The following is a 17,826-nucleotide window of genomic DNA, read 5'->3' on the forward strand; positions in this document are numbered from 1 at the left end:
ATGAGGCCTGCTCTGGCCCCCACCCAAGAGAAGGGTCTCTTTCCTCCATCCCTGCCTATGACCCTCCAAGTACTGGCCACCTTCTAACAACGCTGACCTTATCCTGTGTATCCTCCTGGTTCAAACTATAAGGCAGGGATCTGAATTTGCACTGTTCACTCTGTGTCCCCGGGGCTCCTTCTGGGTGTACCTACTGAAGTCTTCCATAATTGTTATGTGTGGCTGAATGGCTATCAGAAAGATAATATGGTCCGTCCCTGCTGCAGCTTCTGTAAGGGGCCCAACTCCAATCCCACCAAGCTGAATATATGGGAGACAGGATAGAGATGGATGCTGGCAATGCTACCTGATGTTTTTTTCCCCTCTCTCCCACCCCCTCCTCCTCCTTCCCTTCCTCCTTCCTTCCTAAGATCTCGACAACAAAGGCCTGGCCCTGAGCTGGGCTCCTGGTCTGGTGGAAAGATGGGACAATGTATAAGCGAGTCATGGCAGGTGCCACAGACACTCAAAAGAGACCCAACACACCAGAAGCTAGGGGCTGGTGGGGACCTCCTGGAGGGGCTAACCTGCCGGGCTCCAGACCCAGCCTGCGCCAGGACGATGGAGGCAGTCAAGGGCAGTGCTGGGCAGAGAGCCCGTCCCTGCACCATCTCTCCAAAGTGGCAACTTTCACCCATTGCCTGTGGACACTCTGGGCCCAGGGGCGTCTGGGGAAGGAGGGGAGTCTCCCATGGGCCGGGTTGGCCTCTGTGTCCCAGTGAAGAGAATAGAAACCTGAGAAATAGGCGGGACGGGCTTTGCCCGGGGCTCCACAGCCCTGTACGTGCTGGAATGCTGATGATTTTTTTAATGATCTCCTGGCCCAGAAAATAAGTCAGAGGCCTGAGGGCTGAGCTCAGAGTTTGTGATGCCTGGAGACTCCCTCCCTCTCAACTTGTTTCCAGCAACCAGAGCTGAGGTCCCAGCAGCGGAGCCACACCCCTCTCTCTCCAGCCCAGCTGCCCTGTTTCCTAACTCTGCCTTGTTCCTGGGCAGATAATGAGGCCGGTCCCACCAGTCCCTGAGCCCTGCTACATGCACAGCCCCACTACCACCTGGCCCTCCAAGCCAGGCCCTTCACGGGACCTGGCCCAAGCCCTGGAGCACACCAGGAACGAAGCCATAAGCTGGGCCCTTGTCTAGCACTTGTGCTGCTGACCCAGAGGTGCCAGCCACCCTCTCCCACCACAGGGCTTCCCACCAGCATCCTACTGTGGGGGTGGTGAATGCACTTGAGGTTTTTTCTAGAAAGGCATTCTATCCTCCCTCCTCGACTTGTTCCTCCCTCTCCTTCAGGCCTCAGCTCTAAGCACCACTCCATGGGGAGGCCCAGCCTGACCACCTGGGATCCAGCAGATGCCCTGCCACTGGGGCTCTCCTTCCATGGTACTCCTCACCGTGTGCTCAGGTGTCCCCTGCTGGGGCCGGAGCTGCAAGAGAGATTTATCTTGGGTCACTGCCCTTTCCGGTGTCTGGTAGTAGGTACTTAATGCAAACTACTAATAAAACATTATTAGGTGCCACAGCCTAGGAGGACATCGCCCTCATGAGTCCTAACTGAGTCCCCATGGTGCCAAGCAGCCAATCCCTACTTTGGGCACCTCCCAGGTCCTTTGAAAAGGTGTCCTCAGAGGGGAGATGACAAGTGCATGCTGCCACCTTCTGGGTAGTGGGTCACCTGGCACACAGGAAGCAGCCCCAAGACAGTGATCATGGTGGTTCCCTTACGCCTCGCTTCCCGAGAGGTCTTTGGGCCCTCCTGTTTGAAAGGACCTAGAGGAGGGCAGCCCGGGTGGGTCAATGGTTTAGTGCTGCCTTCAGCCCAGGGCCTGACCCTGGGGACCTGGGATCGAGTCCTGCATCGGGCTCCCTGCATGGAACCTGCTTCTCCCTCTGCCCCCCCCCCCTCTCTCTCTCTCTCTCTCTCTGTGTGTGTGTCTCTCGTGGGTGAATAAATAAAATCTTAAAAAAAAAAAAAAAAAAAGGACCTGGAGGAGACCCACAGGACTGAAGCCACCCTTCTACCCTGCAGGCAGCCCAGGTGACATATCTTAGCCGGAAGTTCTGCTGGAACCACCTGCCTTCCACCTAGCCCCTCTGGCCTGGAAAGGGTGAGCCAGGTACCATGACATCATGGGGGGAGGTGGCCAGAAGGGAGAGGGGGAGGCATGCCTAGCCATGCCCCTCTCTCCATGCCTCAGTTCCCCCACAAGGAAATGGGACAACATAGAACACAGTTGTGGGGTTGCTATGAAATTGAATTCCATTGGGCTGAGCCCACAGGGAGCACACAGCTTAGCTGCCAGTCAGGGAAATACACAAGGCTGGCCTTGGGGTCTTAGGGCTTTTGTTTTGTTTTTGTTTTTTTTTTAAGAGAGAGAGCAAGCACACATGCATTGGCGGGGAGATGGGGGCAGAGAAAGAGAATCCCAAGCAAACTCTGTGCTCAGCTCAGAACCCAACTCCAGGCTCAATCCCACAACCTTGAGATCATGACCTAAGCCAAAATCAAGTGGAACACTTAACCAACTAAACTATCCAGGCACCCCGGGGGTCTCAGGGCCTTGCGTGGAGAAGCCTGCCCTGGTCTTCATGGATGTTTCCCAGCCCTTCCCCATCCTCAACCCAGCAAGGGGTTGGAACCACCAGGTAGACTCCTAGCAGCAGGAGATGGGGTCTCCCTTGCTCCATCCTGGCATCCACAGGCATGCTGGCCTGGGGCAGGAGGAGCCACCGGGGGACTCAAATACACTTGAGAGACCCTGAGTACCACATAATCAAACAGGTCCGATCAGGAGGGAGTCTGCAGAGGCTTTAGTCAATCAAGAAGAGGCAAAGTATGTGGCACCTCCCGAGCCTGTTTGGTCCTCAAGCTCCCTCTGATTTGAGACAAATCATGCAGATCTCCCAGTCTAGGGCACACTGCCACTGGGAAAACATGCTATTGGTATTTATCATTAAGAAATACATATATTTCCCTCCATTTTGACACAGAGCTCCTAAAACCCTTGGAAAGCCCTAAGTGACAAGAGTAATAGAGGTGTCTTAACATCCCTAACAAGCTCCTTTCAACCACACATCAGTTTATGCTAATGAGGTAGCATTTGGAAAGCACTAAGGGATGGGGACTGCCTGCCAGAGAGACCAATGTATGTGATTAGAGGGTTGGAATTTTTACCCATCCCTACCCACCCCCACCTCGGAGAGGAGACAGGGGACAGGGGTGAGGGGCTAGGGTTCAGTCAGTCACCAATGGCTAGTAATTTAATCAATCATGCCTATGTGATGAGACTCTATGAAAATCCCAAAAGGAAGGTGCTCAGAGAGTTTCCTGAGTGGTGAGCATGTGGAGATGCTACCCAGCTGCTCTATCCTTTTACATTAACCACTGATCCAGGAGAGTAAGCTGTCTCCCTGAGCTCTGTGAGCTGCTCTGAGGAGGGGGCCCTGGGAACCCCAGATCCACAGCCAGGGGGCAAGAAGCACAGGTGATGGACCTGGACTCGTGACTCGACTCGTGACTCACAGTGAGGGTGGAGACAACAGTCTGGTTGGACCCCTTCTCCTGGGGGATGGGACACTATCTCCAGGCAGGCAGTGTCAGAATGGAGGTGACTGTAGGCCACCCAATCAATGTCCACTGAGCACTGGGAAGCTGCATGGTAATGTGGAAAAAACCCACATACACTAGTAGAACAAGTGACAGCCCCGGTTGGCATCCTGGTCAGCCCCCAGCCTGACTCTGTTTCCTCATCAAAACAAAAGGCCCATGCCCTGAATGTTGCAGTCTGCCAGCTTTACAGAAAAGGCCCTGCCAGTGCCAGGCTCATGGGGAGAGGTGCTAGAGAAAGAGGTGTTGATAATACCACCCTCCTTCCACCAGGAGAGGAGAGGCACAGCAGCAGCCCACAGAGCATGCTCAGGTACCTGGCTAATGCTGACGGGGCACTCACTGGGTGCCAGGTTCTGTGCTGGGCATAGGAGAGTTGTGGACAAAGCAGGTCAGCATCCCTGCCCTCTGGCACTGACATTTTGTGGGGAGAGAACCATTAAGAAAATATAAGAACAGGATGAGGTTACGTGCTGTAGAGGAACTAAGGCAGTAATGATGGAAAGGGGGTTGTGGGGATCCCTGGGTGGCGCAGCGGTTTGGCGCCTGCCTTTGGCCCAGGGCGCGATCCTGGAGACCCGGGATCGAATCCCACATCAGGCTCCCGGTGCATGGAGCCTGCTTCTCCCTCTGCCTGTGTCTCTGCCTCTCTCTCTCTCTCTCTCTGTGACTATCATAAATAAATAAAAAAAAAAATTAAAAAAAAAGGAAAGGGGGTTGTGGCTCACCCAGGAGAAGAGGAGGAGGAGGAGGAGAACAAGGGCAAGAAAAGTGGGCAGGGCGTTCCAGGGAGGGAACACAGTGAGGGCACACAGTGAGGGCAAAGGCCCGGAGGCATGAATCTCCTGGAGGGGGATTGGAGCAGCAGCTAGGGACCAGGAGGAGGTGATGTCCCAGAGGCCAACAAAGCCCTGTTGGGGGCACAAAGCTTTGAGTGGGAAGCTGGAAGCCAAGCCCTGCCATGCCCTCTCTGGGCCCTGAGAGCACCAGCCAAGGTCAAGGGAAGGGAGGCTTAGGAGGCTACATTCCACACAAGAACAGTCCCCAGCACCCAGGGTTTATGAGGCCAAGGGGTGATACCCAAGGAGAAGCAGGGTTCATCCATGAGCCATCAAACTTCTTGGTGGCTTCGGTCTTAGGTAATTTTTTTTTAAAGATTTTATTTATTTATTCATGAGAGATAGAGGGAGAAGCAGAGACATAGGCAGAGAGAGAAGCAGGCTCCATGCAGGGAGCCTGATGTGGGACTCGATCCTGGGACTCCAGGATCATGCCCTGGGCTGAAGGCAGGCACTAAACCGCTGAGCCACCCAGGGATCCCCAATTTTTTTAAGACTTTATTTTTATGTAACCTCTACATCCAATGTGGGACTTGAACTTACAACCACAAGATCAAGAATTGCACGCTCTACTGACTAAGCCAGCCCGGAGCCCCATGTGGTCTTAGGTAATTTTTAAACTAAGCAGATTAAAAGTAATGGCTCACCAAGACCAGTCTGGACCAGAAGCCAGGCATCACTGAGCCTCAGGACTGCAGCCCAGCTGCAGAGCCACATCATGGGGCTCTAGACCCCATAGGAGGCAACAGCCACACAAAGCCACATGGGGTGCCAGGGCCACAAGGGAGGTACCACTGTCACCCCCATTTTATTTTATTATTTTATTTTATTTTACTTTATTTTATTTTATGATTGATTGATTCATGATGGACAGAGAGAGAGAGAGAGAGAGAGGCAGAGACACAGGAGGAGAGAGAAGCAGGCTCCATGCCGGGAGCCCAATGTGGGACTTGATCTTGGGACTCCAGGATCGCGCCCTGGGCCAAAGGCAGGCGCTAAACCGCTGAGCCACCCATTTTAGATGAGGAAGCTGAGACACAGAGAGGGAGGCCACCTGCCCCAGTCCCCAGACAATAAAGGGTAGCTGTCTGGCTCCAGAGTCCTGTTCTCCAGAGTCAGCTGGACAAAAAAAGTCTACTCTCTAGAAGCAATACAGCCCCACATAGCCCCTAGAGGGCCCTCCATCAATCACTTTGTCCCACACTACACTTAGCTTCCTCCCTGTTGAGTGGGGTGTTCCACATCCCACCCATCCCAGGCACCTCTGTTATCACCCTGGACTGCCCTTCACCCCCACAGCACTGCCCTGGGCCGGGCCTCATCACCTCTTGCCTGGTTCCAAGCTAACCTCTCCCAGGCTTCCCTGCCTGCACTCCTGCCCTTGTCTGTGCTCCTTCCACAAGACAGCCAATGGGCTGAGCTGGTCTCTTCCCCCACCACGCGCTCTTTGGGCTCTCACTGCCTGATCCCTCACCAGACTGCCAGGCCATGTCACCTGCCTCCTGCCCCTCCATGCCAGCCCCACTTCACAGCTTTGCACATGCTCCTGCCCCTGCCCAGAATGTTCTCCCTGGGCCCCTGGCCCAAAGTATATCCAATGGCCAATATGTCCCACACCTCCAGTCCTTTCCCCTGTCAGACTGACCACAGCATCCTATGTCTGCCACCCCCACGCTGCCTCCCTGGCATCTGGCTGAGATCCAGCACAGAATGGGCACACACTCTGCTGCCAGCAATAAGATACTGGAAATGCCACAGTCAGGTGGAGAAAGAAGCATATGTGTGCTGGAACACAGCAAGGGCCACTTCCATATGGGACACCTGAGCCTCACTTCCCACCTCCACTGCCAGCCCAACAGGATCCAACCAGGATTCTACCTCCACGGCAGCCATCCTGTCCCCATCTACCTTCGGGCACCACTCCTACCTCCTCTGGGTCCCCTGCCCTAGGCTGGCTCCTGCAGTCTCTTTTTCACCAGCAACCACAAGATCTGGTCAGGCGACACTTCCCCTAAGGGGGCACCCCACCAAGTAAGTTTAAGGCTGGCTCTCATGAGGACCCTCCTGTGCACTCTTGGGCAAGTGGCTTCACCTCTGGAAGCCCCAGTTCTCTTTTCTGTAAAGTGGAGATGACAGGAATGGTGACCCCAGCATTAGTCCAGGTCAGACACTGAGCTGATGTGAGCCCTCAGAGCTTTCTGCCTTCAATGCTCTTCATAGCTACCTCTCTCTGCTAGGAAGAGCTCCCTCTTGCCTGACACCCCAACACACCAGTCAGCCTTGGCTCCAAAATCACTTCTTCAGAAAAGCCCTGGGATGCCCCATCCTCTAGGATGAAGTTAGTCACTTTCCCTTCTCCACACATGCTTCAATCTGGTGGGAGCCAGGCCTGCCTGTCTCCCTCCTGGTCTTACCCCAAGTCTCCCCCTTCTGTCCCCTCGCACCAATGGGAATGCCAGGTGGGCAGGGGGCAGGTGGTGGCAGTAGCCTCGGTCCTATCACTGCTGTGTCCTGGACCTGGCCCAGCCCACAGCATGCACTAAGTGCTCAGTGGACCACAGCTGGGTGACGGCCACCATGGAGACAAGAGGGAGCCCTCCAACCATGACACAGCCTGCCATCTTCCAGTGCAGAAAGCCAGCCGACCTGTTCTCCCAGCAGGCCATCTGGAACAGGCCGGCAGAAAGCACAAAACCGCAGCCCAAGTCAGCACCACACAGGGAGAATCGGGAGTGCGCCAGGCGCTGTGCTGCATGTTGAACGTATTGAATGACGTGGTCTTCATGGCAACCGACAGAGTCAGAGCTATTATTATCTTTCCAGACAGGAAACACATCGTGAGCAGCAGTCCCTTCCCAGGGTCCCTGAGGCCAGGAAGCTGCAGTCACGATCTGAACCCAGGCAGTCTTAGGTGGCAAGGCCGACCCACCAAGGCAGAGGTTTTCCCCGTGTGGCCAGGAGCCAGAAGCAGCAGCAGCAGCAGCAGCAGCAGTAGCAGCTGGGAGCTCATTAAAAATGCATCTCCTCAGCCCCCACCCTCTACCAACCTGCTGAATGGAGAGCGGAAACCCACTGGGCCAAGACCTGTGCGACTCTCTGACCACTGTCATCTGAAACTGCGGCTCCGCGGCTGACAGTCCTGGGCCAGCTGATTGGACACCTGAATCCACAGGAAGCAGCCCATTGGCCCGCCTGTGGCCTATGACATGGCAGAGCTCACAGAGAGGAGGAGGAGCGGAGCGGGGCGGAGTCAAAGATGAAAAAGAGCCTGGGGCAGAGCAAGGAGCAGGGTCTGAGGTCTGACTGGCCTGTGCCCAACCTGGATCTGGGGCCCAGTGTAAGGGCAGGTGGCCTGGATAAGCCTCAATTTCCCCATGAAATGGGGGTGTGTCAGGTGGCTTCCTAGCACGGGTGTGTTTAACCGGGCCGCGCAGTGAGGCTGGCGCCCACTGAATGCTGAATCAACCAAGGCTAATATTCCAGGTCAGTGGGAAAGCAGCATGGAGGCCACACAGGGCTCTGGAGAGAGGAGAGGTCATGCCCTGAGAGCTCTCCTGGCCCCTTCCAGCTTCTGACCTGAGATGATTTCCCAGGAGGCCTCAGTGGGTTTTATGCCCGGAGACATGCCCACCTCATGCCAGATACTTGTAGAAAGAATAGAGATAAACCGTGGCCACTGAGGAGGAAGACAGGAAAAAAATCTACAAGGGGGCTATTCTATATTCAATGGATGGGCCTCTCCCCAAAGCCAATGTCATGATCAAAACAGACATGGTGGTGATGCTGCTCTAACAAAGAAGGGGACAGGACAATGGAGTGTCTCAGGGGACTGATCAGAGCAGCTGAAAACCCTGCCAGGGAAGCTCTCTGGTGGACAACTGGCAAGATGAGTATGGACCGGGCATCAGAGAGCATGCAGGGACAATTACTTTTCTTGGGTGTGGTTCTGTGACTGTAGGAAGGTGTCTTTAGTGAGAGGGGAGGCACACTGAAGCATTCTGGGTTGACATGTCACAATGTCTGCTACTAGTTTTGAAAGCATTCAGCAAAAATGCATTATCCACAGCATAGCAAGCAAACATGGCACCTAGCAGCCTAGCCTTGACGATGGAGGACACGGGTGCGTGCCCAAAGAGCCCTTTCACGTGTCAACTCAGCCGTGCTTCAAATATGCTACACAGGTGGAGAATGCAAATTCAACCCCCAAATGACAGCCCAAGACCCCAGACACCACCATCAGCGCCTCACTCCTGCTGGGCACTGCATCCACGCTCATTTCTTGCTGCTGCAGCAGCAAGCGGTCCCACTGTACCTGTTTTTGAGAAGATGAGCTGCAGAATGAGAGGCCGCCTGGTGACGATTCCTGAACCTCGGGGAAGGAAGTCCCTGTGGGAGGAAAAGGAGAGAAGTTACTCACTCCGCTGGCTTGAGGGGCAGGAAGTGTGACCACACATGTGAAGCAATGCAGTCTTGCAATTGGGGCAATGTCACCAAAGACACCAGTCCCAGCCAGGAACTGGGGAGCGCTCTGACCTCAGAGGGTCCTGAGGCAACAGGGGGCAGAGGAGTGACTGGAAAGAAGGTTGCTGATGAATGAAACTATCTCCCTTTGGCTGGCTGTCTTCCAGGCCCAGCACACCCAGAGAGCCCTTTCACTGACAGATAGATATTTGAACAATCTCCCCACTACCACCCAAAAGAGATCACTCCATTTCCTACATACATGTAATAAATATAATGCCATATGTCTGACATAAAGACTAAATAAAAGTATTTGATGACAAAATATGATGTGTTTCATGTCCCCCAAAGACAAATCGATAGATATAGGCAGGAAGTAGATCAGTCCTTGCCCAGGGGTAGGAAATGAGGAGGGAGCTTTCTAAGGTGCTGGAAACATTCTAAAACTTAACTGTGGTGCTGCTTACTTAACATTTACTGAAAATTTACTAAAAATATCCCGGCATTTGAAATGGGTAGATTTCCTAATACATAAACAATCCCTCGATAAAGCTGAGCCACCAGGCATCCCTAGGCTCAGAGAATTTCAAACAAGGTTTGCACCTAGGTAAATGTTCAGACTATCTGAACTTTGTGGGGTGCCTGGTGGCTCAGTGGTTGAGCATCTGCCTTCGGCTCCGGTTGTGATCCCAGGGTCCTGGGATCGAGTCCCATATCAGGCCCCCCACAGGGAGCCTGCTTTTCCCTCAGCCTATGTCTCTGCCTCCCTCCCTGTGTCTCTCATGAATAATAAAATCTTAAAAAAAAATTATCTGAAATTTGTGTAGGACACAGGAGAAGTGGTACTAGGCAGGTGTGGCCCATATACAACAAGACAAGCATCCTGGGGTTCTCAGTGTAGAGCCATGGCCACCATCCCACTCCCCAGAGCTGTGACAACCAGAGTCTCAGGTGGGCACCTACTAGTGTTGAGAACCCCTGCTGGGAGCCTGAAAGGCCGCAGAGGAGGCCACTGGTTCTCAGCCCAGACTAGTTGTCATAATCCCTAGGAATGTGCTAATAATCCAGTGGGCATTCCAGGGAGAAGGTGCACTTTGGCATACACTATGCAGGACCGCCTGTGGACAGCCCCACTGCACTTCTGCAGCACCTCCACTGGCTGTGCCCAGGGTGTTGGCAGTGACCCTGTAAGGTTGGCCCCACACACTTGCAGGGAACTGTAGCCCAGCCTGTGAGACTAGGGGCAGCAGAGCTCCAAACGCCCCACAGGGGCACAGCCAGAACAGTAGAGCAGGGCACACTCAGGCAGACAGGCCCAGAGAGGGGTGGCGTGTCTGTGGTGCTGGAGATCACAGTGAGGAGGCTGGTCATCATTCTTAGAGCAAGGCAGCCAGATGGGGTTTCGGGATTCTAACTATGGGTGCTTTTAGGGAATGTGGTTTTATTTTATTATTATTTTTTTATTATTCATTTATTATAGTCACACAGAGAGAGAGAGAGAGGCAGAGACACAGGCAGAGGGAGAAGCAGGCTCCATGCACCGGGAGCCCGATGTGGGATTCGATCCCGAGTCTCCAGGATCACGCCCTCGGCCAAAGGCAAGCGCTAAACCACTGCGCCACCCAGGGATCCCGGGAATGTGGTTTTAAAAGAACCCTCTAGTGGCTGTCAAGGCAAGGGTGGGAGTCCAGAGGCAGGCAGGCTAGAGGCATCCACACTGGTACACACATGTGTAATGACAGTGGCTGGACCAAGACTGGCAAGGACACTGGACAGCAGTGGGCAGACACCGGACAGAACTAAGAGCAGTTTAGGAGACAGACAGTCACAAACATGGAGGGTGGGAGGGGCTGAGAGAGAGCGAAGAACCCCCCGAGGACACTCATGAGCCCCAGGAAGACGAAGCCCACGGCCCCTGGCAGCAAAGTCACCCTCTACACCTCAGGGGTCACCCATGGAGCATGATGGAGGTGCTGGGAACACCGTGTGGACATGTTGATGGGGGCCCCATGAGATGGGGGCAGTCAAAGATGACACACTATGGGGGTAAGAGAGCTTGGGAACTGGGATGGTCAGAAAAGGCCCCTCTGAGAAGGAGAAACGAGGTGAGCTACATGTCAGGGTATAGAATGGGCAGGGCGGGAAACAACAAGGAGGCCCCCAGATCACCAGGCCCTAAAGTCAGTTCTTCACCATGACCCCTGCCAGAGGGGGCATCCCAGGGTCTCCAGGAGAGCAAAGCCACTTCGTGCCAGATGCCAGGCTCTCCCAGGCCTGCTAGTGGCTGTTAACCTCTCAGGCACCACACATGGCCCTGACCCTGACCTTCCCAGAGGCCCAGGTCACCTGGCTGAGAGGCAAGGCAACCCCTTGCACATCAGAGCCACAGTGTCCTGGAAACCATCCATACCAGCCCTCCGACACAGATGTGGTGACGGCAGCAGTGACAGTGTATGCGTCCTTCACCAGAATCTCCCACTCCACCTCTTCGAGGCAACAGAACGGGTCAGTGACCGGACAATACAGAAGCATAGGAACAAATCCCTCACACCGGTCTCTGTGCTTCCCCCATGCTGTGTGTGTCACTGACCCAGGATCCTTTTCACCACTGACCCGTGCTCTCTGGCATGGACGGGCCAGTTTGCTCATCTGTTCTCTAGTTGATGGGACATTTGGGGTCTTTCCAGTTTGGGGTCATGTACATACAGCTGTTATAAGCATTTTCATACATGCCTCTTGTAGACATATGCCCTTGTTTCTCCTGCTGAGTCAGAGGGGACACCTGAACAGGCAAAACTAGTCTCTGGAGATAGAAATCAGAGCAGTTGGTTCCCTTTGCAGAACTGATTAGAATGGGCACAAGGGAACTTTCTGGAATGATGACAACATCCTCTATCTTGATTTGTCCGGTGGTTTCCTGAGTGTATGCATTTATTTAAAACAAACAAACAAACAAACAAAAAATAAGGTCACTAGGCCTCAGGGAGCAGTAGGAATGTGGACTGAAATTCATGGGGTTTGGCCTCTGACCCCCCGGTCATCCGGCATCTGGGCCCACAGATCTGACTCAAAAGCCGCTGGCATCTCCCCAGCCGGGGCCAAGCCTTCAGTCACTGGTATTGGCACATGCTGTCCTGTGACTGTTCTGGGCGTATCTAGGGGGCCAGGCACCACAAGGACAATGGTAATGCCACAGACAACGGACAATGAGAGCCTCAGAAGAACAGAAGAGGACCAGCATGAAGCCCAACAGAACCCCAAAAGCACCCCAAAAGCTCTGGGCACATGCAGGGAAGGCAGCTTTCTGGGGCTGGGACTTGGCGGTGAGAGGGAAGGATGATGGGAGGGTACAGCCCCGGGCAAAGGTGGCATGACTCGAGGGGCAGCCTTGCACACCAGCCTGGGAGCACCAGTCACCCTGGATTCCTCCATCTGTGCTTCCAGAAGTTCTCAGACTGCAGAGTGGAAAGAGCACCAACATTCCCCCCAAAAGCAACTCCCCAGAAATTCCCAAGAGGCTCCAGAGGAAGGGCCTGTCGGACAGCTACACTCCCAGACCCACCCAGATGGTTTCCTGACACAAGGCAGCAGGAGTAGCTCTCAGGGCCTTCCCTCCCCTGGGAAGGCCACCACCTCCCCGAGTAGCTCTGCCTGGAACATTGCCCACTCATCTAGAGTCAACTCTCAAGCCTCAGTCATCTGCTTCCTCTACCCTGAACCAACCCGCCCACCCCTGCAATGAGGGCTGCTGTACACCCAGGCTGCCCTGCACGTGGTGTGACTTTGGGCCAACTTCCCTGTCTCTCTCGTCTGGGTCTCCTGGTGAGTAAGATGGAGTAGCTCTGCCCACCCCAGGGGTCAGCTGGGCACCAAAGAGGCACCCCTCCCCATGACGCAGGCCCCCCCACCAGCTCTGGTGTCAAAGGACACCTCCCTACGGAGACTTCCCACCCTCGCTCAGAGCTTCAACCCCCTCCCTATGTCCCTCCTACCCTCATTTTTTCCCTCACCACTCACACTCCAACCCACCCATCTGCTTACCCATCCCTCTCCACCACGAAACTCCCCAGGACAGGATCCCGGGTCTGTACTGTTCCCTGGCACAGAGTCAGGGTTCAGTAAGTATTAACCATGACCATTTCTGCACCGGGCCCAGGTCTGGCCCCAAGATTCTCCTTCTGGGGCTACAGACAGTTCTCTTTCTAAAGCCAAGACTGGGGCTCCAAACCTCCCTCCTAAAGTCACAGGATCCATTCCACATCTGACAGTCTTCTACCTGCCCATCCCACCACCCTCACCCTACCCTTGCATCCTCTCCTCTGGGATCTCTGCACTTCTGGCTTCCAGCCTTGGCAGGAACTTCTACCTCTGCCAGGAAACCCTTCCCCAACAGGTATTGCCCACTTACCCATGGGGAAATGCAGTGGCTCGCACCCCACCCCCAACACATATCCCTTCTCACTCCCACTACATGGCCTCCAACAGGAAGTCCAGTCCTGTGACAGCACACGACTTCACCTGGTCTAGTCACTATTGACTCGTCAGCACCTAGAACAGTGCCTGGCATACAGCAGGTGCTCATTAGATGTTTGTTGAGTGGCCAGGAGGAATACAGACTCTGGAACCAGAGAGCCTGGGTTCAAAGCCCAGCCCCGCCCTCATGAGCTGTGTGGTCCTAGGAAGGTCTCCACCTTCTCTGGGCACTGGCACGGCCATCTATGGGATGAGAGGATGCCACTCATCCTTCAGGGAGGCCCCGCTGGCCGCTTGACCTGCACAAGTCACTTCACCCTCTTGGAGCCTCAGTTTCCAAGCCCTAAAACGAGCCACCTCTCCTAGGAAGTAATGAGGGCTCCCAGGGGAAAAGTGGTCAGGGAGGGAAAGGCACAACAGGAGGCGGCACCAGGGCGGATCAGAAGCCCCAGCTGTTTATTTATTTACTGCTGTTTGAACAGAGCATAAGATCCCACCAGGCCCCCTGGCTTCTAGGCTAGGGGTGGGGACGCCTGCCTGAGGGAACAATGGAGGCTTAAAACGCAGGCTGATGAGTGGGCAGGTGGACGCCTTCCCAGGGGAGGGAAAACAAACAGATAAGCCAGCAGAGGATGAGTCAGAGCTGCTAAGGGCCCAGGTCACCCCTCACCCTTCCTCATCACCATATCCTCATGGGGGTCGCTCAAAGCCTCAGTGTGGCTATGAGACCTCAACACAACACCAGCCGCAGGAAGAGCCCTCAGAAGGAGGCCCATGCTCCAGGGACCTGTTTGTACCCAGTTCACTCTCTCAGCCTAATAAGAGCCCATATACAGACCACTGGCTGCCTCCCTAGCCCAACTCTAACCCCATCATTGGCAACAGTTCAGCAAACCCTCTAGCAACACCCAAAAGAACGACACCAGGGGCGATACCCCCATTTCCTGGATAGGCAGACTACGGCTCAGTTTCAGGACATGCCCAGGCAACTCAGCGAGGAAGGAGCAGAGCTGTGATGGGAACACAGGTGGGATGTCAACGAGGCAGACCCCCCCACCCCGAACACCCCCACAGCCCCATGGCCTCCTTTGTGGTTTTGCTAGAACAAAGGTAGAGCTCATCGCTGGGCCTCTGGAGCGCCATCTAGTCTACATCCTCCACCAGTCCCCACCTAGTCCCTGCCTCATTACCATCCATCTGGACACCATCCAACGGTAACCACTGGTCACCCAGAGCCCAGCCCTCATTGTGGCCCCAGGCAGGTGCCACTGTGTCCTTGTGGTTACCCCAAAGGGCAGGCCGACTGACTCAGACTATAGACCCAGGGCTCTTCCCACCTCTCACTTCCCACCCCGCCCAGCAGCAAGCACTGCTGGCTCCACCTCCAGATGGAGCATGAACTGGCCCACTTCTCTGCATATTCAAGGCCATCATGCAGGACATCCGTAGTTGCCTGGCCCAGGGCTGCTGCTGCTTCTCAGGCTACCCACCCTCACTGCCATAGTGGCCACAGGGCATCTGTGGATGCCACGTCAGAGCATGTCCCCCCTCTGTTCAGAAGCCTCCCAAGGCTCCCACCTCCCTCAGGGTAAAATCCCAAGTCCTCTCTGAGGCCCACAAGGCCCTGCACAAACAACCTGCCCAGTCACCCACCAGCCCTCCCCCTCACTCACTCAGCTACCTGCTATACAGTTCCCTGCTATGTTTCCCCCCAAACAGGTACAGTTCTGCCTCAGGGCCTTTGCACTGGCTGTTCCCTAAGCCTAGAATTCTCTTCCTGCAACATTTACAAGGCCAACAACTCCTGGCCAAACCATCACTTCTGTACCCACCACCTGGCACCCCCTGAATATGAAGCATGTCCTGCTCTATCATATACCATCCTGCTCAATTCTTCTCATTACTCCCATTCTTCTTCTCATTACTGGCATCTTCCAATTTACTGATGTGTTCATAGGGCTATGGTCTGTCCCTTCCACACTACCCACTCATTAGAGTGGCAGCCTCACGGGAGCAGGGTCCTCTGCCTGGCACGTTCTCTGGTCCCTCCTCAGCTTTCAATACAGAGGCAGGTGACCGACATCTGTGGGATGAAGGATCAAACCTGCCACTGTCCAATGAGACAGAGGCTCAGGTGGGGGTGGGCAGTCTTGCTGACTTTCACAATCCCACTCCTGGTGCCACCCATTCACAAATTCCAGGCAGCCTCCTCCCTGCTCAGGAATCCTGCAGGTTCCAGATCCAGCCCCACCTTTGGCTCTCAGCCATAGGGTCACCTGCTCCAAGGTCTCACTTGGATGCCAGGCCAGGAGCAAAAGCAGGAAGTGGCCCATGGAGACTAGCAGCTGTGGTTCATGGGCCTCTCAGACCCCAGGTGGAATCCAGGAACTGCCCATTCTTTTCTGGACTCAGGGCAGGTCTGGTCACCTTTTTGTGCCTCAGTTTCCTCATTTGTTAGGTGGAGATAATGTCACCTGCCTCAGATAGTAGTTGGAAGGATTTACAAAGTTCTTTAAAAAAAAAAAAAAGATTTTATTTACTTATTCATGAGAGACACAGAGAGAGAGGCAGAGACACAGGCAGAGGAAGAAGCAGGCTCCATGCAGGGAGCCCGATGTGGCACTCGATCCCAGGACTCCAGGATCACGCCCTGAGCCAAAGGCAGATGCTCAACCGCTGAGACACCCAGGTGTCCCTGGATTTGCGAAGTTCTTACCATGGTGCCTGAAAGAGACCATTTGCCCTATGTCAACAAAGGAGAACTGGACACAATATGAATCCCATTATTACCCTCTCCTGCTCCAAAGTGTTCCCAATAGCCTCCAAGGCCCTGAGTAATTGCCCTGTCTCTTCCTTTCCCTCACTCCCACACTCACACACTCCCTCAACCACACTGCTGGCCAAGGTACAGCAAACAGGCCAAACCTACTTCTGTGCAGGGCCTTTGCACGTGCTGATTATCTGCCTGGAATGACCATCTCCTCTGAGCCGTTCCACAATCCTGGCTTCCTGTGGTCACTCAGCACTTAATTCAGGAGATGCGTGGGTGGCTCAGTAGTTGAGTGTCTGCCTTTGGCTCGACTGAGCTCTGTATCAGGCTCACCACAGGGAGCCTGCTTCTCCCTCTGCCTCTCTCTCTCTCTGTGTCCCTCATGAATAAATAAAATCTTTTCTTAAAAAAAGGATTCAATTCAATATCAACTCTTTTGAGAGGCTTAACTGTCCCCTACGGACACCCCTGCCCCTCGTCACCCTATTTTCAGTCCCCTGAGTGGGTCCGCAAGGACGGCCTCTTCCTGTGGCAGTGCTTTCCAGGGTGAAATCTGTTAACCACTTAGATGTCCATCAGCATGGAATTGGCTAAATCAATCCCAAAACTGGCCTGGGAGGCAATCCAGGCCGCAGTGCTGAAAGCAAAGTGTGATGCACAAAACAGACTGTGTCCTCCAAAAAACCCTTTTAATGCCCTTTTAATTTTCTGCTGTGTGAGGACAACAAACTTGGAGGGGATGCATGACCGTTGATGAAAGTTTTGTATGGAATGCAAATGGAAAAACTTTGTTTTGACAGTTTCCTACATGACTTGAATTTTGGTCTTCCACAACTTTTTCATAACCTTTATAACAGGTAAATATCAATTTTGGGGGCACCAGGGTGGTTCAGTAAGTTAAGCGTCTGCCTTCGGTTCAGGTTAGGGTCCCAGGGTTCCAGCCCTGTGTTGGGCTCCTGGCTCAGTAGGGAGCCTGGCCTCTCCTGTGTCTGCTGCTCCCCCTGCTTGTGTACTCTCTCTCAAATAAATAAATCTTTAATATATATACATATGTTAAATCTTATATTTGATTATATATTAAATAATTATATATTAATTTTTAACTTTTCAGTTGTACTGAGAAGCACCAAAGCAATCAGTCAGCCAGCCAAGCAGCATTTTCGTAGGCGACAGACAAAACACTGGCAGTTGAGCACCCAAGTTCTTCATTCTGCCCTCCTGGGAGCCACCTGAGCATCCCCACTGCTCTACCCTGCAGCAGACAGACAGATGGTGTCACACGGCCACGTCAGCTGCATGCCAGTTGTGTGACCTTGGCAGCAAGGTCTGGGGCCAGGCTCTTCATCTATAAAATGGGGTGTGGTGAGGATAGAAGACAGTGCGGGGCTGGGGCGTCAGTGAGTCCCCACTGCACCTCTATGGCCTGGTTGGCCACATATGGATCCCTAGTTCTGCGTAGGTCACCGTCCGAGGAGCTCCACTGAATCCAGGGGCAGGATGTAAATAGGCAGAAAACAAAGCCAGGCTATACCCCACCACACTCCCAGCATTCCAGAATCATCCTCTTTGCAGGTTCCTTCTTCAAATAGGAGAATGGGTGTCTATCTTCCCCAATCTCCTTCCCAGAGCCCCTT

At 54.0% G+C, this 17,826-nt stretch overlaps 1 protein-coding gene across 13 annotated transcripts in view; it reads right to left on the reverse strand.

Moving 5' to 3' along the window:
- The window catches only part of DNM2 (dynamin 2), an 88,471-nt gene that overhangs the window by 46,885 nt on the left and 23,760 nt on the right, over positions 1–17,826 (reverse strand). For all 13 annotated transcript variants that reach the window (XM_038567288.1, XM_038567283.1, XM_038567289.1 and 10 more), the window contains exon 2: positions 8,801–8,874. In XM_038567288.1, coding sequence (XP_038423216.1) covers positions 8,801–8,874 — 74 coding nt within the window. The remainder of the gene's footprint in view (positions 1–8,800; positions 8,875–17,826) is intronic.

Source organism: Canis lupus, chromosome 20 (assembly GCF_011100685.1).
Source record: "Canis lupus familiaris isolate Mischka breed German Shepherd chromosome 20, alternate assembly UU_Cfam_GSD_1.0, whole genome shotgun sequence".
Lineage (NCBI taxonomy): Eukaryota > Metazoa > Chordata > Mammalia > Carnivora > Canidae > Canis > Canis lupus.